General features: G+C 37.4%; 1 protein-coding gene across 1 annotated transcript in view; it reads right to left on the bottom strand.

The window, feature by feature from the left end:
- The window catches only part of PROM1 (prominin 1), a gene marked incomplete at both ends in the record, with an annotated part of 52651 nt that overhangs the window by 3499 nt on the left and 21679 nt on the right, over positions 1-27473 (bottom strand). The window contains 17 exons of the mRNA XM_082281762.1: positions 612-665; positions 999-1016; positions 1724-1816; positions 4173-4244; positions 4515-4661; positions 5883-5967; positions 6404-6507; positions 6912-7035; positions 7877-8029; positions 10012-10171; positions 11952-12015; positions 13250-13324; positions 14431-14648; positions 15291-15314; positions 15976-16065; positions 18430-18493; positions 21323-21443. Coding sequence (XP_082137888.1) covers positions 612-665; positions 999-1016; positions 1724-1816; positions 4173-4244; positions 4515-4661; positions 5883-5967; positions 6404-6507; positions 6912-7035; positions 7877-8029; positions 10012-10171; positions 11952-12015; positions 13250-13324; positions 14431-14648; positions 15291-15314; positions 15976-16065; positions 18430-18493; positions 21323-21443 — 1666 coding nt within the window. The remainder of the gene's footprint in view (positions 1-611; positions 666-998; positions 1017-1723; positions 1817-4172; positions 4245-4514; positions 4662-5882; positions 5968-6403; positions 6508-6911; positions 7036-7876; positions 8030-10011; positions 10172-11951; positions 12016-13249; positions 13325-14430; positions 14649-15290; positions 15315-15975; positions 16066-18429; positions 18494-21322; positions 21444-27473) is intronic.

Here is a 27473-nt window from a genome sequence, read left to right as displayed (position 1 = left end):
CAGCTGGTCTCACTGTGGTGCAGGCACTACTTAGAGAGGAAACATAGGTAGCCCTGGAAAAGCCTCTATGCAGATCCAGGATCCCAGAGCAAGGCTGATGGTGCAGAAGCAGGAACTTAGAGAGTACAACCTAAAGAAACAGACCACAGTGGGAGCTGGGCACGGAACAAAAGGTGGTTACGGATGTGAATCACAAAGCTCTCTTTTATCAGCTGTACTTTTGCACTGTGTTTTGTGGTTGTTCCCCCCAAGTTTTGCTTTCAAGGATTCTAGAAAAAAACCCCTACATTCTGAGGATTCTAGAAAAAAACCCCTACATTCTGAGGAAAATGAGTAACACACTATATAGAATGGTACTGAAGCCTATTTTATCACCTGGCAATTCAGTTTACAATTTATATTCCCAAAACCATCCCAAATGTTCTTTTTATTTTTCTTTTTATGCGGAAGAAAGATCTAAATCCTTGTTAGTTCCTCAAGGCCTTACAATCTCTTGCAATAACAGAACAGCGAGAAATAGAAGAAAACGGTACTGAAAATATATGCCCTGCATATGCAGTAGAAGGATTTAAAACACAAAAATGTTCCTGTTGTCAGAAAGAAAAGCTTACCATAAGTTCAGATGATGTCCTCTTCAGTAACCTAATGCTCTGATTTAAAGTGCTCTATTGGAAAGGAGGGAGAAAAAAAGCTTCAAGTCATTACTACAGGTAAGAGCCCACCTGTTTCAAGCTTATATTCATGCTTTGATCTTCTATAGATTATTTTGTTATTACTACTACGTATCACATTATATACAACAGTAGCAACAGCTGCATTAAAATTGCACTGTGGGTTTAATCATTGAATCAGTACTCCACCAACAGCACTGATTTAACTGAAGTTAGATGTAACAAACTAAGAAGAGTTAGTTGGAGGCAAGACAGAACAGTTAAACTCAGACCCAAGTGTTCAGAGGATTCTATATTGTGCAATTTCTGAAGGGAAAAAGCACTTACCCTAGCTTTAACATATTTCTTGACAGTCAGTTTTGTAAAAGAAAAAAGAGATGAGAATAATTAGGAGTTAATTAGGAAAGAACAGCACAGAATCAGAGTGGACCAGAAGACCTAGTATTTTTCTATAAGTGGGGCAGACACACTATCAGATGCTAGGATAAATGAAAATTCTTCATGTTATGTAGAGAAAAAAGCAACACCTAACATGTAGGAGAGTCACAGCTTGATACTATGCAGTCTGTGTCAAAATCAGGCAGAAGCAGCTCTTTCACATCTTTCATAGCTTCAATAAAAAAGACTTTGGCTCTTCATATACTCTCAGGAGTTTCCAATTTTAATACTGTTAGGTAACTGCTAGCTCCAAGAAATAAAGTGTCAAAGTGATAATGGCTTTTATTACTGAAGACCAGTAACAAGCAAAAAAAAAAAAGAATTAGTGATTTAGGGGGGTTTAGGGTTAGAGTTTTGTAAAGTTCTCCCCTGCTTTTTTCTTCTATTCATATATAATCACAAACAGCTATAGAAAAAAAGAGAAAGAAAAAGGCCAGTATTTTAGACAGCATTATAAAACAGCAGCATTTTAAATAGGAAAATTATTTATTAAACACATACTTTAGCCAGATTACTCTTCATTGACACAATCTGCGCTTATAGCAGTTCAGCTTTCTAACCTTAGAGGTTTGTATTTTCTACAAGTATGTTTCAGCATTGCTTTTATGTTTTACCATAGCTTGCTCCAGTGGAACGACTTGCTGGTTATGAATCATTCGAATGTTGTTTGCGTGTCCTTTTAAGGCATTTTCCAGTGCTCCTTTTGGCTGCAAAAAATGCAATTATGCAGTATTGTTCAGTAACCTCAAAGCTTTCCAACATAGCAAAAACAATGAAAGTTACACATCTACTCCAGAACAGCTCATGCTAAAAATGGGATATGGCAAATGGAATTCCTCAACACAAGGAGGGGAAACAAGTCACTGTATTAATAATTCAAACCTCAGCAACCAAACCAGATGTATTACCTTGCTTTTCTGACTTTAACATTATCAATACAGATTTAACTGAAGAGAATTTTCACATGGTGCACTAAGTCATTTTAAATACAGAAGAATGAGCACATCCCCCTCACACTCACTACAAGCCAAACCTCACTGCAAGAACCCTGCAGCACTGCACCCCAGCTGGGACAAGCATCTCCCAGTTTTGGAAATGTGGACATCACCCTGAGGCACCCTCTGCTTTCTGAAGGATACAGAATTTCAAGTATTTTTCAGCAGTCACTTGGAAGGGCACCTGTGAAGGATATTTTCTATTTTTGTGGCTCCCACCTTTCAATCAGAAGATACGAGTTTCTGCTCTGATTTTCAAGTCCAAATGCCTGTCTGGAGCTCATGCCCATTGCCAAATCCTATAAAACTTGGTTTTACTCTCAGATATAAGTTTATTTTCCATTTCCTTTTGGTGGCAAAACCATTTGGCTCCCTGCATACACACTGAATACACACTGCTAACTCCATTTTGGATATGTAATAATGGCAGACCTCAGTGCTCAGAGATGTATTTGCTTCCTGTGAAGTGTTCATGTAAGCACTAAGCTGCATCACTTGTGCAGTTTCGGGAAGCTTCATGTCCTTTACTGACAAGGTGAATTCATTTACCTAACACCACACGTTGGTGGTATTGCTCCCCCCTCCATACCTTGACCCCTTGGTTTGATCCAAGTTTTATTCCATTTGCTTCTTCCAGTCTAAAAAGCTACATTCAATTTTTTGTAAGGTGCCAAAAGATGCAAACTAGACACCCAAAATTGATTAATTCCATAAGTTTTTAGTTTATTTTTTAATTGATGGTTCTAAGAGCTATCACTAGTAAGAAAGTGAAATTATAAAATATCCTTGGAAACCAGTACCGTTTTTTTAACAATCTAACTTTTGTATTACATATATTATTGGGTTTTTTTTTTAGACATTTCAATGATTACACTAAATAGCATCACAAGGAAGAAACAAAAACATACACTGTAACAGTGAACACATTTACTTACATACACAATTATTTGTCTTTTATATGAAGAAATTACTCTGTCTGATCTATTCTCAATTCTGATGCTTCCTTAAGTTTCTTCTACAAAAAATAGTGAAAGCAACCTACCAGCACAATACACTTTCCTTTATGGAACTATGTTTGAAGAACCCCAGCTCTCACTTAAACCCACAAGCTGTCTAACCTTGACATGAGTGCAGGCGTGACAGGAAAAAAACCCTAACCAAACAAAAAAACCCAGCAACAAGTATGATCAAATTATGCAAGAGGTGGAGCGAACACACCAGGAGCCTGGTGCCCTCCTCCACTTGAGGAATGGATATCTCATACATTCCAAACAATGTGGTCTCACTCTGCTGTGTCCCCCAGCGATCCAAGCAATTGTAGCACATGTGCAACGTAACTCTTCCTGTTGCATCGCAGTGGAGGAATCTGTCTTGGGCCAGCCTCCAGACCATGACCCTCATTCTGAAAAGTGAGCATGGCCTGATCCTGACACACATAACAAACAGATAACTGAACAGTCACCATCTGTTAACACGGATCTGGGCCACTTGCAGATTCATTTGGGGGCAATGTTGTAGCAAAACCCTCTGACCACTGTCCTGGCATTCAAAAAGCCCTTCAGAGGAGACAGTTTCCTCTGTGCATTCTCCCTCCACAATAGGGCTCCAGTTCTCATTAAAGTCCTTACAAGCTGCCACAGTGTTAATTTTGGTGTTAATTGCAAAATCTTCTGCTCACTAACTGAAAAAAATAAATTCAAATAATCTTTTTCATCATGAGCTAGCCAATTTTTCTTCCAAATGGGACTCTAAAATGTAAAGACTGTAATAGGAAATACTGAAATGAAGCATTCCCCTCATTTCTCAAGCAAAGAGTGGAATTTAGGAAAATACACTTTCAAAGCAGAAAATGTACAAGAGGATACAAAAACCAATAATTAGCAACATTTAAAATACAGCTCATATGCTACACTGTTCTTCGGTGTTTTTCCTTACATGACATTACACCATGTATCTCAATGTTTGAAGTACGAAACTCTCTCATATAAAGTCTACCTTGCCATGTTATTATACTTATATGGTATAAAAGTGATATATTTTATGTATTATATTGCTGAATTGAACTTACCAGCTGGTCTGCTCTTGCTTCTAAATCATTAGCAAATGAGAGAAGATCAACCTTGGTAACACTTTTATTGATCTGAAACAAGATGTGAGCAGTAAGGAAAGGAGTATGTTGTTACTGCATTTACAGACAGTTTGCACTTAACTACACCACCTACTCTGTCTACTCTTTATTTTTTTTATATATATTGACCTTAATTTCTCAAGTGCTTTTTTCCCAATTTTTATGATCCTCCAAAACATGATGTTTCACACTAAAGCAGATTTTGCTGTTTTGCCTGCTGGTAAACAAACATTTTACTTTATATTTTGTCCCAGTCATGTCTCTAGTTGACTACAGTCTCACCTCTGTCAAATATGCTGAGAAGTCTATCCCATCTATTCCTGAAGAGCTGAAATTCAGAAGATTCTCCTTCCCAATTTCATCCAGCAGAATGATTTTGCTGAGGTTTATCTGAATGTGTTCAATTCTAAGTGCTACATCTTCTGTATACTGAGAGAGAAACAAAAGTACAAAAGTAGCTTGCAACCAGCACAGATTCTGCTATAGCCCCTGCCCAAAGCATCCTGCTTTTGCTGACTCCTCATTTCCATGAAGAAGCACACACTGATTTTTGCTCACATCAGTGTGATTAAGTTCAACAGAATCCACTAGGTAATGTTGGTGGTAATGTTCTTCCCTTCCCTGCAGTATCCACAGTACTTGTTCTAACCAGCCTTTGCGTCTTTCATACCAATGGATTACTTGCCTTCCATTCTGTTTTAACTAACATCTCTCCAGGAAAGGTTATCCTTTAAGAATATGAAGTTCTACCCCTGGCCCTAAGTAAGGAAATCTAGAGAAGTCAGTATCTCAGTTGTGGCCAGGACAGACACTCCTCTAAATACCTTTAGTGATGACTAAACGTGATTGGTTAATGTTACCTGAACTCCTCCTGCACTGCACCCAAACTATGTTACCCACAGAGGCTGCGGAGCTATAGCTGAGGAGTCTGAAAATCTGACTTCCTTTGCAGCCTCCTCCATTAGTCCATCATGAAAACTCAAAATAATTTTCCCTCTTAGTGAATCTTCCTTGTTCATTTTCATCATATATTATCTGGGGCAGGCACTATATCTATTAGGTGGGTATAATGCCTGGCAGAATGGAACACGTATCCCCAGGGGGTTGCTGTAATGAAGACAGGTATTACAGGCAACCCCAAAATTAGTACAGTTCTGTAATGACAGTGTAGTCATATACCATTACAGCTTAACTGAAAAGACTTTTATCCCAACTACTTCCAACCAACACCAGAATTTCTAGAACCAAGGTATATCATATCCTGGATCAACATAAATCTGACTGGAATCAGAGGAGAAGACACCAATACAGGCATTTATATAAAAAGAAGACCGTCACTGAACACCATAAGCAGCCTTTGGAAAACAGACTTCAACCCTCCATGCAAGTTTCAAAGTTAAAAAAACCCATTATTATCAGCACATAAAAAAAGCACATCAGAAAATCTTCCATGGCCCACTGAGACTAGTAAAAAATACTTCATTTGTAAGTAGAATTCCTTCTTTCAGATTAGCTTGAACAGCTCTTGCCTCCCTGCAGGATGTTTTGTGAATAAAAATCAAAATCCTGTAAAACCACGACGTGCTATATGGTGTTTTAAGAGCCAATATCCTTCAGAATCATGCACTCACTCATAGTTTCTTTACTTACCATACTAATATTTAAAAGCTCATTGATATTAAACAAATGCTCTAGGTGAAGGGAAGTATAAATTCCTTTGTTTTCCTTGCAATCACTGAAAAAATACAAATACACAGATCAGCCTAAAAACCACCTTGAGGATCAAGTATTAACAGAATGATTAACAATGTTTTCTTATTCTAAGAAAATCAGTCCTTTAGAAAAAAAAATACTGATTATATTTTTTGAAGCTCAGTCAATAAGAGAAGTGATTAACAGTTTCTGAAAGATGCAAAGTATTTTATCAAATAGCTTGACTGTATTGTCATACAGTACTATGCTGACTGTCTCTAATAACTCATATACAGGAACAAATTGCTTTTGCTTGTGAATCACTAGAAAATCAGAATGTCTTTTGGAACATGTGTGAATTTTGGATGTGCCTGAAATATGAAGCATAAAAGATACCATAAAACCAGTATGTGTAAATTGAATGGAATAAAAAAGAGTTAAATATGAACTGAATTACATCTTAATCATAACTCTAATACCTGTACACTTTTTCAAAAGTCAAGTTAACATTCGGATTTTTAAAGATGATGCCAGCAAGATAGTTTTTCCAGTGCTGATTTAGTAAGTAAGGTGTATCCAAAACCTAGAAGACAAAATTCAATAACGTTACTATAATTCCAAGTTTCCTTAAGTATTTATTCATATGTAGTCTTCTGACACATAACCACATATAAGCTTATCACCCACTAAGGAAAATACAAGCAAAACAGTGAATGCAAACTCTCTGGTGCAGAAAACAAATATTAAACCTTTCCATTACCAAGGAACAACTGAATCAGAAAAATCTGTCTCCAGAAGAAGACGGGCATGCAAAGCAAATTAAACCAAGAAAGGATGAATGTCTCTATTAGGTTTGTAAGGAGGAAGTAAAATCAGATCCAAACTTACTCTAAGCGTCCTATAAAAATGACATGCCATAAAGAACTGACAAGACCACTGGGACTCATGGGGATTCTATTAATTGTTTAATAACATGAATAATCTCACCTTGAATAAATTTTTATCTTCAAAGGGCTCACAGACCAATTTTTCTACATTTCCACCTGTGACAAAAGTGAGCACCACTACAACCATCAGCACCCAGGAGAAAAGAAAACTGAATCCAACACCACTGAAAAAGAAGTTTTTGCTTTATAAGAACACAGTGTGTATACATATACATACACATATATATACATACTTGGGGCAATAGTGAAGCCAACAGTTAGCAGCTATTACAGATATGAAAACTGATTGATGGCTGAAATCGCTCTGTTTCAAATACGTTCTTGCCCTGTGAAACATCTTAAATGTTTCAGCCCTGTAAAGTCTTCAGCTAAAATGCATTTGAAACCTCACATTAGCATTGGGCATGCAAACTGTTTGATGATTTACATTTAAGGGCCACAAAACCCTACAATTTTCTTTTTTAAACTCAACTATCTAGCCTTGTGCTCTCAAAAAAATTTTAGACTTTCATATGTTATCTTCCCCTGCACTCAGCAGAAACTACATTAAACCACTACAAGGCACTTTTCAACCCCAAACATCCAGAAACGCTCTCAGAAGGTCAAACGCTTTTGTCTCCTTGCATGGCTTTTCTTAAAATTTTGACCAAATGTTCAAGTCTACTAAAAAGTTTTGGATTTCCCCTAATATATTCTATTGTCTGTCCCCGTTTTTACAGATTCCAAAGAGGCTTGCACAGAAATTCATTCGCCACAGCACTCACCTTACAATGGTAGATTCAAAGGTTTTATCCTTCAGCCGTGATCCTCAATTAAAGAACAACCCCAAATCCCCAAGTCCCTCAGTGTAAGCATGTGAAATCAATATTTATTTCTATTTTTTCTCTGCAGATAATCCTATGTAACAAACCAAATTCTTTTCATATCTGTGTCCTTCAAAAACTCAACCAAACCAACCTCCTACAGGTGCCTTTATTCCCTTTTTCACCGGTAAGTGAAACTTACGCCATAAGAAAGTTTCCTCCAGTGTTGGAGATACAGCCTCTGGTTGTTGGAGAAGCATGTTTATCATAACCACAGGTGCCACATAGCAATCCAAGATAGTAAAAGACCAGAATCAGGACCACCATGCAGCACAGAATGAGACAACCCAGCCACCTAAGGAATAAAACATAAAGGTCTTGGTTATTTTCACACAAAGAACATGCTGGAGACCTTCAGGAGACATCATGCAATACTCTATTCCCAAATGTCCCACTTGTGGTTCTGTTTGAGCAACCAGTGTCAGCAAAGAGAAGAATAATTTGCTACACTAGCGTGTATTCTGGGCCAGCCCACAGTCACTGCTGGATTGCAGTCAGCTGCTACTGAAGGACTGGGGAACAAACGCCACAGGAACAAGGTGTTCCCAACCCCAGTTACTGCAGGTGGACTGTGCTGAAGTGTCAAAGTGCTCCAAGTGGAGCACACAATTATTCAGAGGAAGCAGATGTTCAAACGGTAATTCAACAATCAATGGAAAAATTTATGCATGTGGACTGGCCATTGGTCATGAAGTACACAGTTGCTCTTACTGTGAGGCTTACTAACATTTTGCACACCGTGTTAGACTTGTAATTGTAAATAACTATATTTAAGGTTGTATAAACCTAGGCTTTATGTGTTTGTGCTGGACTGCTATCAGTGTATGAAACAGTTAATGGAACTTGATCAGGAGAAAAATCTTGGACAGGAAATGAACTTTCATTTTTATTAATCACATCACATAACAGTTCAATCTGTCCAGGTAGCTGGAGAACATCCATCTATTCACACATTACATATCTATCCTTTCATCCTCTCCCAATTCCCTCTGCACTTCTTTTTCCCTTCTGTTGTCACTTCTTCCAGCTTTTATTTTTTAAGTTCCCTTTTCTCTTCCCTGTACTTTTGTAGAGAAAAATCTGTAAAAGAAATATTGTAATGAACAAGCACAGCCAATAAGAAGGAAAACATGAATGCTGACAGGCATATTTATAAAAGGAGACTTATTAAGAACTACATATAATGCACTTGTAATTAAGAAAGGAATAGATAGAAAGTAATTTGAACAACTACAGGCTTATTGGTTTCATTTGTACTTGAAGTACTGTTAGGTTAGGTTTGACAAAACCGGCATTTACATGCCATGTAAATGAGATAATGTTCTCTGTAGCAGAATAAAACAACATGTTTATTTGATTAAATGCAGTATGAGTTTCAAAGAAAATATCAATAAATTTGTCAAATTAAGGCTCACCACAAAAACTGTCGGATAAGAAATGGGCTACAGGTAAGATTCTAAGCAAGTTTCTAAAGGTTCAGTCTTCTGTTCACTTTCATTTATCACAGCATTAAAGCCAGCAACACACATTCTGCAGCAGTGGAACTGATTATGACACAAACACAGAAGCAAGTATTGATTATAAAGTCAACTCAAGTATCCAACAAAATGTAGGGAGAATTTGATGAACTTGAGGACTGAAATGACTAAACTGGACAAAGATAGATGGTATGAAATGAAAAGCTTTACACTTCAAAATATGAGGTTACTCAACTATAAGAGACACAAAGGTCTCAAAGAGTATGTTTTTCTCAAGGCGCAATCAACCACAAAGACAAGTACTACACCAGTAGGGGCAAGCACAGGTGCACAAAGATTTACAAGGTGTGAAGCGGAATCCCTGCTACTCCTCCTCTGCAGTACAAAAGGTGCAGTAACAACAGATGGGCTTTAAGGCCTCTCTGGTCCTACACCCTCACGATTTGCCAGCAACTCAATGAAAACAAGACCTAGATAAAAGGTCACCCTGGCATTATGAAACAATCAGTTCCTTTGGGTGTTACATCTTTGACATCTACCTGTATCTATCGTTCCTGAAAAAGACCCGAAGGTCTACAGAGTAGAAACTACCTCCTGCTCTGTGGTGAAACAGAACCCAGACATTGATTAGATGCATTTTTGGCTTTTACCAAAATGCCAGTACCAAACAACTGCTTTATAGCAACTTTTCTTCACTGTGTTCATCATTAATAGTTTACTTGCCTTTTCAGAACAGTAAAATATTATAAAGTATTAACAGTGGGTAGCGCATCAGTCCTGCGTTATTTCTTGTACATACCTGTAGAAATCGTACTGCTCCATGACTGGAAAATAATCTTGAACATATGCCTCACTCTGTGTAAGATACACCATCAAATCTGCTATAATCTTCTGAACAGGGAGCATTTTTGTGAAGGTAGTAATATTTGAACCAATGGATTCCAGCACACTTTTGATATCTAAAAGAACAAACATATTTCACTGTTACAGATCCATAGAGGAAATTTACATTCCGTGTATGCATTATAAAATGCTATTAAGCCATTTGCCACATGTAACGAACAAGCCATGAAGACAAATGTAAGAAAGACACAAGCAGGCAACAAAAGCATCAAGCTTTGAAGTAGCACAATGGCATTTCAAAATGCACACTTTGTTTTTAGCATTCAGCTTAACGATGAAAGATGTAGATGTTGAGCCAGAGTTCTTCCTCTTTCCTCTCATTGTAATGAATGTGTCACTTTTTATCTACCCAACTTAAATCTTGCTTTTCATGCAATATTGCAAATGGCAACACTGAACAAGACAATTAGCCACTAAGTTTATAAAGGGGAAGAACAAAATCTATTCAAATTCCATGCCTTGGGAATACAACACTCTGAAAGAAATTGGACTGTCTATATTGAGAATCTATACTAGTTATTTTCAATTCTATTAAAAGAGATTACTTAATGAACTCATTCCAATTAGTTAGCAACACTCCTGAGGTAACAATCCATTAAGCCATTTTGCCCGCAGATTATGACCAATCATGCTACCCTCTACTTACAGTTTAGACAGACACTATTTAGATATACAAAGATACGATTAATTCACTTATTATACATATTGTCAATGTGTAAAATGGAGTTTTTCTATACTCTTCCCTTCTTTTAACTGGAAACATACTTGAAAGAGCAGGATGCGTAACTGCAGGTTGTAATTTTGTAGTAGGCAACACTTCCTTCTTTCTCAAAAAACAACTGGACAAGTTTTTGTCTGTTTTGATGATTACCCCTCAAATCCAACGAGGTAACAAATCACAGTTGTTTTAGAAGTTAAATGCAATTAGTTTAACAGATAAATGCAATTTTTTTCTAGTAAACCTATTTATTTTACTCGGTTTTGTAACTCAAACTCAGTTTTTATATAAGCAATGCCCCAATAATTTACAAAAAGATAAATTAAGATGTTTTGTCTGTGTTTACACATCTCAGATATGGAAAATGAGTAAATCTGCTCTAGATTTCCTAATTCAAAGTGTAATTTCCTGATTCAGTTCTAGAAAACCAGCTCATTACAGGCAACTTCACACAGTACACTATGCTGATATCTATACTGTGCTTTACTTTGCCCAGGAGAGGAAGAAAAAAAAACAAGCCAGAAAAACTTACAAGGAACAGCTGCTTATATAATGCAGAACAGGTCCACAGTGCAAGAACAAAAATTAAAACAGGTTAGTATACATACGCTGTACTACCACACAGGTACAGTCATAGAGCAAAAACTGTAAAGCCAGAGTAACAAAACAACTGAGACAGCCATTGAAGTTATCCTTAAGGCATATTTTGACTTCCACTTCACCATCCACTGCATTTTAATACAGCAGCAGGGGGGTTCATCTTTTCTAACATCACACTCCTAAATATGTCACAAACGCATCGGTCAAGGAAAATTAGTTTTTCAACCAAATAAAGCATCAGTGTAAAGTGAGGATCACAGGATTTCTCATTACTTCAGCAGTAAAAAACCTAACAGATAAAACTCCTCCATAAAATACCATATAGTCTATTTTTAGATTTAATTCAGGGTCCTCACCAAGACACAGCTGCTTTCTACATTTTTGTTTTCCTCTAGCGCCAAATTTTAAAAGAAAATTAAGTTCTACATTTCCATTTTTAATGATATTTAGCCAAGGAAATATTACCAATAAAAGAAAACAAAAACATTAAATAAAGTGAAAAGATAGTTTGTCCTCACCTGATAAAATGTTCCTGGTTTGATTCACCACCAAGTCTGGAGTATCATTAAATGCTGCATAACCCTGGGAATAAAAGGTAAAAAAAATATGGCATGTTTCTCAGTGACAAATTGTTTGCAGGTCTTTTTTCTCTTTATTCAAGGATCAAAAGTACACACACTAAAATGTATATGGTAATACTAAGAAAAATATGGTTTTATTACTGCATATTAGAAAAGGTGAAAGTAAAATAGGAACTCTAAGTATATTTCAGATTCAGTTTTGTCTCCAGAATATTCCTTGGGAAAAAAAAATCTATATTTAAATACATATGAATGAGTCACAATCATCTCAGATTTTGTTGCCTGCCAGATCTATCTCATCTAAAAGCCAGAACATACATATGAAAATTCACTAAGTGAAAGGAGTTACTTTGTACCAGCCCAACACCTCCTGTTTGCAAGTCTGTGCCTTACAAACATGAAATGCATATTACAAACAATGAAATCCAACTGCCTCTAAAGATATTTCAATGCCTTCTTCAGTGAGAAGGGGAAAGAAGGGGTCCACACCATGGGGGCCAAGCTCAGTAGCTCATTTGGACAGAAAGGAGAAGCCATTGCAGTGGATGCTTTAAGCCTCACTCCCTGCAAGCCTGATCACTTCAGAAGCAGGAAGGCATCTCAACCCCGACACACAGCCTTTGGTTTCAGAAAGTGCTTTTTATTCCTAGCACACGTTTTCAGATTCCTAGATTTTTCAACTGCTCAAACTAAGCCATTCTTTTTCTAGGTGAAAATCACAGTGTTATTTGGAAAGTCTTGCAAAAATATTAATAGCAATTACACTTGGTCCATTACACCAGATTCAATGTTAAATATGTGCATAAAGAATTTGAAATAAATATTTCAAATAGCTGGAATACAATAAAACTATACAGAAGTATAATTTTATCAATAAAATACAATAATCAATACAATAAAAATACAGGAGATCATGGATTTTTTTATTTCTTTAGCTTGAACCAAAAAGTACAGAGCATACTACTGGATCCACGTGTCTGCCTTTTCATTTTTTAAGGACTGCTCTTTAAAGCAGACAACTGACAATACATTTTAGATCTGTAGTATCCTGGAGCTACAATGCACTACATTCATACTTTCAAGTGCTAAATCTTGGCCAAACAATGAGAGATATCCACCATGAAGCAGGCTGAGATGGCAACAAAAGAATTCTGCCTGAGAAACTAAGGGGAAACAAGTGATACACATAGCCCAGTTTATTAATTAACAGTTTAAAAATCTGTCAAGAAACGTACCTTTTGAACTAGACTAGAAAGGTCTATTTTAAGGACATCATTGACCTTTGCAAGCTGGGAGTTCACGCCCGGCAACTAGGAAGGAAAAAGCATGCCTAAATCACATTGAAGTAGCAGTTTTGCTAATTCAGTAAATATTTCAAAGTTAGGAGAAAGGGTAAAGAAACTAGAGTGATCTGTAGTAGAATCTTCCTAAAACATTCATGAAACCTTTGCTGTACAAAAGCAAAGCTCAACCCTCAGCGTTTTTGGGAGGGCAGGTTATTTCACTGCGCAGAGCAGCACTTTAACATAGCTGCTTGACGCACTGTCTTGGGGTGACTTTGTGATGTATATCCCCTATCGCTGCCCCATGTCCAGAAATTAATTTTGTGCCTTTCTGTGCCTTTAAACTGAGCCTGAGAGCAGGGAGAGACAAAACCGAGGGAACTTTCTAAGCAGTTTGTTTTCATGTTTTCAAGGACACAGAGATAGCGAGGGCTCTGTGTTCAGCTGCGGCAGCAGAGCGAGAGTGGGGAAAGTACCCCGTTTGCTTTTCGTCAGTTTTTTCAGCTCCTTTTTCTTTCTCTGGAGAGAGACAGAGAGCTGAATTTTTGTTTTCCTGGGACTTCGTTTTTTCCTTTTTTTTTTTCTCTGCTGGACAGTTTCAACATCAGAATATATTGGGAGGATTTTCCACCAAGGCCTTGGCCCTCGAGGTGGGTCCACCACACCGTCCCAGCTCCAAGGAGGGGGAGAGAGACATCTATGGAAGGACTCTGAAATTTTCCCAGGTTTCTCTCAGCAGAGCAAGAGGTTTTATTATTTAGCATCATTATCGTTTTCCTGTGTGTTTGTTAAATAAATAGTTTTTACCTCTTTCACATTCCTTCAAGGAAAATTTATTTTTTCCTGAACCTCGTGGGGGAGGGGTGGTTGTAACCTGCCTCCTCTCAGAGGATGTATTTCTAAATTTGGCCAAACTGGAACAAATTTAGTCACCCAAGACACACACATTTTATACTTTTCTACACAGAAGATGAAAACAATGACTGGAATTACCCAGAAACACAGAAAAAGGGAAGGTCACTTATTTCAGAAGTGACAGCACACACCAAGCCACTGAGTTGCAGAAATACTAATGGGCTTATTCAAGGCAATCACATTCTAAGATTCCGAAAAATATTATTAAAAGATCTTACCCCACTAAAATTGGCATTGATGTTCAGTTGACTTAATGAATTCCTGATGATATTGCAAGTTGAAGCAGCCTGAGCTGCATTGCATGCAGAGTCACTGAGGGTGTTGCTTAGGTGCATTTTAACATCTGTCAAGTTGGCATGAAGTCTCTCTGTTCCCTCCTGCAAAACCTCTACAGAGACACTCACATTTTCCAGAGCTTCCTTCGTTTCTCTGATGGCTGCAAGGATATGAAATTTTTTAAAAAATGCTTTTGTTAGAAAGCAACCTAGAGATACACATATGAAGAGAAAGGGTATATGCATAAATGATACAATCTTCTTAACAATACTGATTTAATTACTGCCTCCCTCCCAGAAAAACCCTCTAGCACAGAATATGTACTTTATTACATGTGTTTTATTGCACATAAGAACACATCACTTGTGCTTTCCTACAAAGAATTAATGTGCTCAGGTTGTTAATTTTATTGAGATTTCATCCACTTCCTACTTTTCTACCCTTTCCCCATCTCTCCTTCCTCAGCAGTTTCAGTAAAGAACTTTAACATTTGGTCATTAGAAACTAAAAGCCCATATCCATCAAATTGGATTTTCAGTATTTTGCTTATAATTCAACTCCTAAATCATATAGCTGCAGGATGAAAGGTAAGGAGATCATGTTGCATCAGGCAAGCATTAATGAGCATCTGGCTTTAGATTCTGTCCCAATCACACCAAACAAACAAAAGGAAATGAAAAGTACCCCAAACACTGAACAGGTGTTTAGTAGACGAAGAACCACACAGACACTACTAAAAATACACAAAGTTACTAAAATAAAGTGCACTTCACACCACACAAGGTTTTATCATGGTTTTTACCTTTGATAGCCCTTTCCACTTTGACTTCAAGACAAATAAGAGAAATAAAGCAAAAAAAAGGAGAACGATGACAAGTGAATGAGAAGGAATTCATGGGTGAAAAAAAAAACCAAAACCAAAGTGACTCAAGTTCATGGGTGTGTTCCCTTTGCCCTGTAAGCTGTACCTGATTCCTGAAAAAAGAAGCCTTAAATGGAAAAATAGTAAAGGAATATTTTCTTCAAAGGGAGAGAGAACTAAGAATGAGTAATGCCAAACTCGAAGATACAATGAAGAAATGCTGGTTAGCAGCCTCGTAATAATCTTGGCAGTGTACAGGAGAAAATCCCTGACCTGTCGAACACTAATCTGTAAATAGTTATGGCTACAGTAATTATGTAGCTCTGAAAGGACAGTTTTCCTAGCATCCCTTATTATTCAACAGAAAGGGACAGCAACCTGGAGCAGGAAATTCAAATTTCATCTCTTTTCAATGACTGCCAAAAGTAAGTATCAACAATAGCATGTAAATTTTGATTTAGTTTTTAAAGGTATTATAAATCTTAAGATGTCTGAAATCCTCAGTTTCAAAGAAACATCAAGGCATGTAAAAAAATGGTAAGCTGACTCATGCATAAAGCTATTCCATGCTGTGCCTGTTTTACCATGGCAACAGAACGTTATACAACAACATGTACATCTTTACCTCCTGCCATTGTCAGAGCTGCATCGAGTGCAGGACGTACTTCTTTTCCCAGCTGTTCTTGAACTCTGGTTCCAAGCACAGGTCCAACATCTGTAGTATGGAGTTAAAAAAACCCCCACATTATACACGGTTCAATTTAAACTGTCTCAAACTACATGCTGTCAGACTCTTACTTAACAAATACATATACTGTATACATACATATATGTATGTTTATACATACAATTTCATATATATATACATATGAAGAAATATACATATATAAATACACATATATTATTGAAATTTTTCTAAGGCCTGACAGCCAGAACTTAAGTGACAGAAGGTAATGCAGGGATGCAGTTCTGCTTTAGCTAGCTATAGGCCTATAAATGAAAGAAGTAAATCAAAATATGGTGGAAAATATTCAGCAACTCTTGACCACGCAGGTAAAGACACACAAGAGTTTCAACAAACTCCACAATATATATTTCACTACATTTACTACTTTTTTGGGAATAGGATTTTTCCACAATTTATCTTAAAGAGGTCCAGCATCTGGACAGGAATTTTGTGTCATACTCTTTCACTATACACTGTGTTTTCATAGTGCAAGAGAAACTAAAGGATGGGTTCTTTTCCCTTCTCCTGTTCCTCGTGTATCCAGCAACATCAAGGTCACCCACAAGCCAGACCTGCCAGTTAGCTCTGCTGAAATCCCTTAAGCATGTTAAGCCCACATCCCCAGCCCCTGCACCCTCATGCAGTACATCCAGCACAGATACTCACAGACACAGCTACCCCTGCCTCCAAACCCTCCAGTCTCACTGCCCACAAACAGAAATAAACCTTAGTTCAGCACAGCAACAGAGAAACACTGAGCAGATTTGGCTGAAACATTTTTATGTGACACATCCTTTAGGTGATCACTGGGTCCTCTCCATTTTCAGATCACAGTAAACTGATTTTTCAGTTGTTTTCCTTTTGATGAGATGGGAATATTGCATGGTACAAAAGCATCCCTTACTGTCAGCACTATCATGTCTGGCTTGGGATGAGAATTTTTACCAAGCAGAAAACACTTTTCAGCATTTCCTTAGGGTGGGAAAACTGAACTCATCTACAGTTCTCTAGAGGTTTCTGCTACTGTTGATTCCCTTAGAAAAAAAATCCTTAGGAAATCCCTTAGAAAAAGTACCCCAGGTGTCACACACTTAATTCTGGTATTTCAAGAAAATAAAAGCTATCTTTATTTGTTGATTACTCTCATAACAGATCCCCCTAGGTTCTGTTAACTAACATCATAAATTTGCCTTGAGAACAAATAAACATTTAATTTGAAATTTCCGTTTGGAGTGGCTAAGAAGGTTCAAGCTTATACTTGAAATGCAAATATCAATTTTTTATTATTATTGTTATTGTTATCACAGACTTAAAGATTACATCTATTTTTTTAGACCAGAGTGTTCCTCCTGAGAACTAAGTAGGAAGACTACTTAACTACTGCTACTACTACTTTCACAAGCATATTCAGTGTGCAATAAAGCCTCACACAGATAAGACACATTAACCTTCAGGTATGCCAAGTTGGCTGCACTGAAAACTACCTTTAAAATACATTTTAAACCTACACAGAAGCAGAGATTCTGGGCATAGAATTCAATTTATTGTAAGTGGCACAATGCCACAGTTGCACAGTTTGAGCCCAGAAACAATCCCTCATTTCATCAATGCAAACCTGTACACATTTATTACCAACTGCTAACAATGCACCTTGAATCATAATGTGTACTGACTATGGCCAGCCCATTCTATTGGGAATTTTGGAAAGTGAATCTTAAATTTAAAAAAAAAAAGAAATGCGTTTTCTGGTTGTTTTTGTTTACTGAGAGCTTTAAAAGTGATGCCTCATACTGTAACTGTGCTGAAGGGGAAAGTGCAGCAGTTCTACTACAAGTTTTATCTCCTGCTCTTCAGCTGCTCATTCTGAAATGGCAAATACATTAAGCAGCTTTAGAAAGAAGATAAGCTTATACCTCAACTCCTAGCTAAATAGAGGACAAAGGTAGAACAAGAAAAATACACAGAGATCTCTCTCACTGGAACTATCACAACTGCTAGTAGCTCTGTTCTTGATATTTGGCTCCAATTTAAAAACTGAGGAAAAATATTTCAACCAATGCTTTAAGTATTAGTGATTACTGACCAATAAAAAGGAAAATAAAATATTAGCCTGGATTATTGCACAATAATTCAATTAAATACATTTATTTTGGGAAATACTACACATTATACCATCTCTGAGACACTGTATGTGAAAAGGATTTTCGTCTCACTTATCACTGAGAATAGCACTTCCATTTGAAAACCATATTCTCATAAATAAAGTTTTGCTTTGCACTATGAGCTAATTACATCATCTTACTGAAGCTTTTAAATACACATTGCTAACCCCCTTTAAATAAAAGTACTTACTATTTAGGTCAGAGAGTGCTTTATCCTTAGTAGTGTTGTACTGGCTCACCAAGTAGTCAATTTGCTGAGAAAAAGATGATTTAAAAAAACTATTAAAAGAATTGAAAAAAGAAGTAATGCTTTTCAATGTGTCAAATTGTCACTTTGAAACAATCAAAATATTTGTGCAACCTCTCCAAACACTGGCCTTCTGTTTTCAACTAAGTATTTTATTTGCTTAGTAGAACTGCACATAAAAAAAAAGGTGTCTAAATGGGACATCTACTTAATTGGAATATCTCTGTGGCAAATGATTCAGCTCAAAAATATTAAGTAGCAGGAACTGCGGCCTTATGAATGCTTCAAGTCAGTCAGGCCAAGAAGGTTTTCCATGTCTTCAACTCTGTTACTTGATTTTCTTGTGGCATTAGTTCCTCCTTCATGGAAAGACACGGCATTGATGTGGTGGCAATTTTGAAACAATTCACCAACCAGACTGATTTGTGTTTGGGCAGCCTCTCAGAGCTTCTCTTGTGGAAAGGAGTCAGCTGCTCTGTCTTAATACAAATGGTTTTCCTTACTCCCAAGTGGATTTGGCCTTGAGCTCTACCGAGACACCATAACAATATAAACCAGCAACTCAGTTACCACCAAATCCTGGGTTTGGAGAAAAGGCTAATAAAGAACAATTCCAAGTGGAAATCTATACTAATTTTGAAAAGACATTAAATAACCTTATTGATTTCTGCTTGGTTAAAATAATGCACTATGAATTTTACCCCAGCTGAGTTAAAGTGATGTAAAGGTTAACATGCTTGGACATATGGATTTCCAATTTTAAGCATGATTCAAATGTGTACCAAAGTGTAGCTGGCTTGCAGTCTCAAACTTTCTGTGAAATAAAGAAAAGAAGGCAAAAAATCCACCCTCAAAACAACCTATTGATCATACACCAGTGAATCTGATTAAATTACAAAGTATGAAGTGGACCCCCTTTTTCTAAAACAGGAGGAAAAAAAAGTGAGTTTCTTTCTAAGAAGGCTGTAGGTATATTTTTGCTTATTTATTTTTTTGGTCTACCTAGGTTAACCAAAGGACTAAAATTCTGCAGGGCTACAGGTTTAGCGTTGTCTCCAACAATGTCACAGACAAAAGGCGATTCTGTATAACTAATAGTGTTATAGCTCAATACTCAGGGTCTCTAAATCTCCTGTAACATGAACTCTTAACACAGGACTTCTTTTTCAAATCCTCTTACATGCTGTACACACCTCATACCAATGAGTCAAGGACATCAGTTTGAATTTCAGAGCTTTATAGCCTATTAGTTAGATACTAGAACTTCCTTCAAAAAATTGAAATTCTTCTCCTTTCAAGAAATTCTTACAAATGTGTGTGTATATATGATACTCATGCACCTTGTCTGGCAAAATGTCTCAGGAGATACAGCTGATGACTGCATCAGCACCAAGTCTAAAAAACAAAAAGTACTAATTCCACACTGAAACTAAAAAACTACTTAATGAGACTTTGACTAACCTCTGGCAAAAGTATTCAAGTCCTGACACTTTTAAATTTAGTCATTCAGTGGTTTTATTAACATTTTAGCTATTGTCCGCTTTTTTCTCTATTAAGGTGGTTACTTCTGCATAACAGATTTTCTCCTCTGATGTTCCTGATTGTCAGCACCCAGCACACTGTCAAGGGGACTCTGATGTTCTCTGATGTGACTGAATTGACCCCAGCATCAGCTCCAGACTGACCAAAAGCCCTCTGCTTCAAGAGGGATTATTGGCATGACCTCCACTTCTTGCCATACACCTCCATCACCCATCTGTCACAACACCACGTGCAAACAAGTTTGGGGAACAACTCCAGATAGGAAAACATTTTATGGTATCCCCCAGATGTTTCCTGTTCTCACACAGCCCTGGTTAGCAGAAAAGCAGCCAGAGTTACTGTGACTGAGATGCTACCACACTTGTGGATTCCACATAACTGCATGAATTCCATCTATTGTTAATTTATCAGTCATGTGAAACTAAAACAGATTAATAAAATTAAATTCAAATAATTAAAACTAATGAAAGTCAAGGTAATAGAATTCCATCTATTGTTAATTTATCAGTCATGTGAAACTAAAACAGATTAATAAAATTAAATTCAAATAATTAAAACTAATGAAAGTCAAGGTAATAGAACTGTCAGAACTTTTTGTCCCCCTACAAATTCACTAAGAATTGAAATTGCACATTGTCTACACACATTGTCTACAAATCTTCCTAACTAGCATTTCTTTTTTTTTTTTTTTTTTTCCCCAAACACAAAACAAGATATGCAGAGGACTGTTTATGGGACTCTTAAGGAAAATTTGAAAGAAAAGAATCTTTCCTGTTCAGTACAGTGTGACTCAGGTTTACAGAAAACAGTCAAAAATATTCCTGGCAAATAAGTTATTGTGGCTCTGTCCCAGAGCACATAGAAGTATGCCCAAAATAAAAGGAAACAGGAAAGAGCAACAAGGAATCCAAGTTTTCATGTAATTCATTTTTTTTTTATGTTCCCCTTTCAAAACCTTATTTTTCCAAATTATTTATCTTCTGCTTGTGATCTACACTAGTTCAGCAGGAGGAAAAGGGCCTACAAGCATCACAGCAGCACAGTACCAAATTATAGCTCTGAAGTTGTTCAAGGAATGCTGATCCATCAGGGTAACTCCCAAGCACTTACTGCTGTGTGAAAACATCTTACCTTGCACCATTTATTTTACTTAGTGAGACCGACACACAAAGAATAAACAAAATGCTCCAGGTGTGATTTATATTAAACAGAAAGAACGAATAATTTTCTGCAATATTTCTTATTTACACCTCTTCCCTCCCACCCTCATTCCCCATAAAGAAAAATTCTTTACCGCTGGAGTGTCGTTAAGGAAAATTTTCAGATCTTTAAAATTACTGTTAACCAGTTTCTTTGCTCCTCGGACTTGGTTAGTTAGATGCTGGTTGGCAGCATATGCACAGAGAACTCCAACACTACAAAAAACATACATAACAGATATTTGTTAATGTAAGTGCACATTCTAACATAAAACAGAATCAAAAAATTATAGCCAGAAAAACTTCAACATTATCAGAAGAAAGAAAGGTCTCCAGAAATTTACACATTCTCTTTTTCTTAGTACAGGCTCTCACATACACCATGAGGCGGACTAAGCCAGAAGGGCCAATATTGTACTACTAATTCAAAAAAAACAAAGGAAAAGTGATGATTACCCAAAGTCTTCTGAAGTTATTAATGTACAGCTACTAATCCATTTGCGTGGGTACTGTCAGAAAATGTGTATAGCCTAGGTAAATTGTATGAGACTTAGAAACATTAGGCTCTTTTACAAGTATCATTAAACTTGACAAATGCTTCTAAGTTAACTGTGAAAAGCAGTATTTTTCATTTGATAACTTCAGCAAGATTTATTCATAGTAGCACAATTTATTTACGTAACTTCATGGATCTTTCAAAAGCACACAAGTAGTCCCTATTAATGCTAAAGTAATAAGCATTTCCTCCTACTGAAACAAAAGGTGGAAAGTGAGCTAGACTTCCTGTCAGCACTGATGATGATTATTTTGTATTTGATCACCCCTTACCATAAAGTTCTCATTATGGCACGGCAGATCTGCACAAACAGTAAGTAAAAAGACAATTAAAGGTCCCATAAGAGACTTCAAAGCTCTCTTATCATACATGAACCTTAGCTTTTTGTTTAGATTTGGTGTAAAACAGACTTAAAGAGAAGGATGAATTTTGTTCTTAAACATCTCACATTCACAACAGCTAACCTTGCAGACAAGTACCAGAAAAGACAACAGTAACCACCAGAGTGGTAATAGCCTGAAAATCAGGCTGACTACAAACCCATCTGATGGGCTAAGCCCTAACTCTGAGATTTAACTAGTAGAAATCTGAGATCCAGTCACCACAGGCAGGATTTATCCCTCAAGGGCGGACACTGAGGCCGCAGTCAGGTGCTTTACAGGCAATTTCTGGTTGGCACATTTGTTCAGTCTCTTACTTTGTATTGCAATTCACCAGCTCAATACTAGAGAGGCAGTACCCTGAAAGTCCATTATGGACATCCAAACACAGGAGAAGGGAATCACTAACACAAATGGTACCGTACTCCTGCCTGACTATCAGATTTCCTAAGTTGGGGTGTCAAGAAGACTTAGATACTAGTATTTTTAAATAAGACTTAAGGAAAACCTAAACCAGGCTGTCTATGGGAAAAAAGATACATGATAAGTATAACTCTTGCTCCAAAGAATATTCATTCAAAGGAAGCCATAATACAGCCACATAAATGAAATGATGGAGAGCCAACCTAAAATAACATTACTTGTGTATCCTGGCAAGACAGAAGCAAACACCCTGATTTATGATGCTCCTCTCAAAACTAAACCTTCATCTTTATTTTGCTTTTCCTACTTTAGCTTTTCCAAACAATGTAAAGGCTTGTTCTCCTGGTAAAACTGGTCTCAAGTACAAGAATTTGTTGCTCTAAAAAATAGTCTCTGAAGGAAAAGTCTAATTTTAAAGCAGGTTACAGGGAGAGATGGCAAGACTACATGCTACAGGTCAGGTCTATTAGGATTCCTTTACTAACATTTTTCTCAATATAAAAAAATATGCATATCAGGATGACAGAGTTTGACATAAAGAGGTTGCTTCTCCACCCAAAATTTCACAGCTATATCTTCAAAACTGACTACTAATTAACCTCCCTTGAAGTCACTATGGAACAAAGGGACACACAGATATATCCTCCTACTTAACCTACAGCAAATGGCATAGTTTTATTTCTACTATGACCAACACTCAAGCAGCCCCATTATCAGCTACCTCCCAAGGAACGAGAACTGAGAATGCCTAAATACCAAGGAACTGAGTAACCTTCAGTTCAAACCATTCTATAATTCTATGACAAGCATAGCAAGTAGTTTAATTTTGGACATAGGCAATATATTATTTCTTTTCACGCTACTGTGATGGCAATTACTACCAAAACTCTTCTAGCTTTTCTTTGTTAATTAGAAGACAAACTATCTCAAGCTATCAGGAAAAGCAAACATTTGTATATTGCTGAGGCTCAGAGCTAATAACCACATCCTCCTTCTTTAGACAGAGAGTGTTTTTATGTCCTTTCAATGTTATGCTCAGAGATCAGAAAGGTCAACTGGAAGCTAACAAAACAGTACTTTGTAAGAGCTCAGCACAACCATCTTTCTCTTCAGCATCCTAAATGGAAGGAGTGGGAGGAAACAAGATAGCGGAGATACTTCAAGCAGCCAAGGTACTCAGAACAATTGTGACTATACTCAGGATGTAACTAAACAAATACACAACATGAGAGGAAAAACCTATTTATTATGTAACTGAGCCTTGAGCCAACATTCAATAAGCTGCTATGAGGAGAAAGTCGTACAGCAGAATAAAAAGGACATGCCTTTTCTTTAACAGGTTAAGCAAATTGTTAAAACAATTCTTCAGGAGCCCAATATTCCACACTCAAGATTCCTGTCAGGTTTCACAGATGGATATAAATGTTACTAAACCAGTTATGTGGGGAACCCAAGCTTTTCCTTTAGCTGAGCTCGCAAAAAATTTCAAGTCACAGAATAGAAACCCTGAGCTGATTTGCATATTAAAAGAATACCCCCTTCCTCGCTACCAGATAATGAATTTAAGAAGATAATGGGATAGAGATTTCTGTTTCAACTTTTCCACCAACTCTTTCAGATAATGTTGATTTCCAGGTTCTGAACAACATGTATTACCAATCCTACAAAGCCAAGAGGACAAATGTGAAGCCTGATGGCACTTGCCAAGATGCCAAACACCATTCTGTTCCTCCAGAGTTGGCTTTCCCTAACATCCATCACTTCAAGAAAGAGGTTATAACACAAGCTCTCTTGGAGGCACAGAAAACTGACTACGTGTTTTTCTATTCAATAGCCAGGACATTTTCTATTACCAGAAAATTTGGTATTGCAATATATGCTTTCTTAAAAATCAAACGTTCCTCCCTTGCCTTTATAATGTACAGAACCAATGAAATTACATTTCTTTCCCAGAGAAAACATGTTTGCCTAAGCTTGCAGATGACTAGCAAATAAGATGTCATAGCAAGCCTCTGTCCCTAAACTTTCAGTTAACATTTGAAGAAAAGCATATAATTGTTTCCATGATAAGTCTGGAATATCAACTCTGCTTAGCTATGTATTTGATAGGCTATTTCTACATCCCCTGCTATTTAGCAATAGAACCTTACTTTGTAAGAAAAGCTTTGTATAAAAGCTGTGAACTACCAAAACCACTGCATTTTTGACTCAATCTATAAAGAAGTATTTCAAACAGAAAATGACACCCTAAAGGCCTATTAAGATAAACAACTGCATATGTAATCACAGGTTTTCTGACTTCCTTCTTATACCCCTCCGTGAGGAAAGCATACTTCTCACCTTAAGCCCCACCTGCAGAAAGCAGATCTGGATGAGTTTTTTTTTAAATTGAAAGCAAAAACCCCAAACTTACATTTCCTTTACACATCACTCCAGTAAGCTGAGTCTAAAACCTCATTCTAATTACCAGAGCACTACATCAGTGGTAAAGTGAGAAGAAATGTTCATCGTAATTAAAATCTACTAGCTGAAATATTCCAAAATCTACATTAACAGCATATATACATCGGTGTGAACCTGCATCCTGACACACAAGAAAAACCATCCCCATGTTACTAGAGTTTTCTAGAGCTGTTGCCTAGATACACAGTCTATTGCAAGCTCTACAATCAGAGTCTTTCCCCTACTAATACTCTCCACTGTGCATTTAATCTGTCTTTCCCAGCCAAGGAAAGACAGTTTGGAACCATTTCTCTGTATCAAGGACTGAAAAAAAAAATTAGAAAAATAAAGAAAAAGGAAAAAAAAAAGGCTCAATGAGAGAATCCCAGAATGTCTGGCACTGCAATAGAGAGAGAAAAGATGGAGAACATACACTTAGATGGTAATCCTGAAGAAGTCCATCCCCCTAGAAATCCTTACCAGTCCCTCCAGCAGCTGTCTACATGTACATTCCACAGGAGTGCCTGTAAAGCAAAGCTCTGCTGGCAGAGGCGTGGGTTCACAGTACTTTGAGGGATGCCAGCCTTGCTAAATGCATCTTCTGAAGCAGCACAGCTCTGGGTGAAGGACTCTGTGACATTCCAGTCACTTGGCAGGGGTTTGGGAGACCTGCTCCCAAAGGTGGCCTCCTGTGCTGCATGAACTTGAAATTATACCCAAACAATGACAGGACCCGCCTTAGCAATTTCATTGCACATCTCAATGTAACCCTGTATTGGTGGACATCATTCAAGTTTTTGTTCTTTTGGCTCTGTCTGCAAGTGGCCATAAATATTTTACTCGCACAGGACTAAACTCTTTTGGTTATTGTCACAGCTTATGTATTCAGCTCTGGCACAGTCCTTGAGAAGTGTGATTTTGGGAAGAACTGCAGGTAAACCTTCCACCTAAGCTGAAACTGCATAGGAACTTTGGGGGAAAGCAGGTAAATCCACAAGGAGGTTTTTTGAGTACAGTACAAGACATGTAGAAACAGTTTTAAGCAAACCTCAGGCTTCCTCCAGTATTTTTTGTTGGGGAAATAGCTACCAGTAAGACTGTCCTTTTGTGTTACAGCACAGCAGTGAGCAACCTGACATGGGCTTAAATAGATCCAGGCATGGCATCTTCTCCTCCCTTGTGAAAGAAGATCCAGGAAGGGCAGGAAAATCTCCCTTTGTACAGTGGCATACTGGAGATTTGAGCCCTCAGTCAGTCTGGTATCAATAATATTAGCCCTGTAAAGTTCTATCTTGCCATGCACATCACTCACAGCATTAGAGACTTAACCAGAGAGTCGTATGACATCATCTCCACTCAACCTGCAGACTGATCTCAGGCCAACCTCTGCCTTAGGGTAAGCATCTGATACTCCTCATGTCTCACAGAAAAGAAAAAAAAAAAAAAAAGCAAAAAGAAATTAAAGAGGCAATTTCCTTTGTTCTGGAAAGCATATCACTAGGGATCACTGATCTGCTAATCATGACCTGGGAAGAAGCATTTGCCTGTGCTGGGTATTCTAAATCCCACAAGGATAGCTGGCAGCAAATGCACAAGTTAAAGAGACCAACAAGGGGGACAATCTCTTAATTTCTCTACTAACAGGCAACATTCCTCAGCCATTATAGCCAGAAAGCAGCATCCTGCAACGTGGTGGAGAGACAGCTGGCAGGCTCTGAGACCTACCTCCAGTTTCAACATGCTGAGAGGTAATTTACTAACTTACTGTCTTGAAGGTACCCTTGAACTATGAAGATTTGTCCTGTCATCATGGCAGGGATGCACCTATCACCATACACCATTCAGTTTTCAGGTCTTCAAATTCTTGAGAGCCATGTTTGTTAGTGATGTCTGGGAGAAAAGAGCATGTTCCCATATCTGATACCAGCCTGACCTCTATTTGAGCATAAGCAAGGTCACTGTTTGTCATGACACACAGTAATAGAAAAAAAATAATTTAGATTACAGTGAAGTGACGAAATACGTCCTATCTGACTGAACAGTCACTGTATAGATCAAAAGACTTGTTTCTTCTTTTAATATCATCACAAAATAGGGATAGTTGGCAGGTGAAAGCAAGAAGCAGCTAAAGGAAAACAGAAAGCCTGAAAGCAAACAACATATCTTGAAAGCAGGAAAAAGTCTTGACTGTAGTTCCTCATCACCCGTTACACACCCAGCACAGGAATATGCTCTTAACACCAACAGTGCAAAAATGTCTCCAAACTCCAGGATTTACAGGGAGTGCATGCACGGTTTAAGCAACTCAGTACCCAGAAGAAAACCCATTGTTTTGAACTAGTAATATTATCTGGAGTACTACAAATACTGAAGGAAATCACTTACTTGCTTTTCTCACCACTACAACACTACCAAGAACAAAGCAGTGTGTGGTATCTGAGGTTC

Source organism: Coloeus monedula (assembly GCF_965178545.1).
Source record: "Coloeus monedula genome assembly, chromosome: 5".
Lineage (NCBI taxonomy): Eukaryota > Metazoa > Chordata > Aves > Passeriformes > Corvidae > Coloeus > Coloeus monedula.
This window is presented reverse-complemented; position numbering and strand designations above follow the sequence as displayed.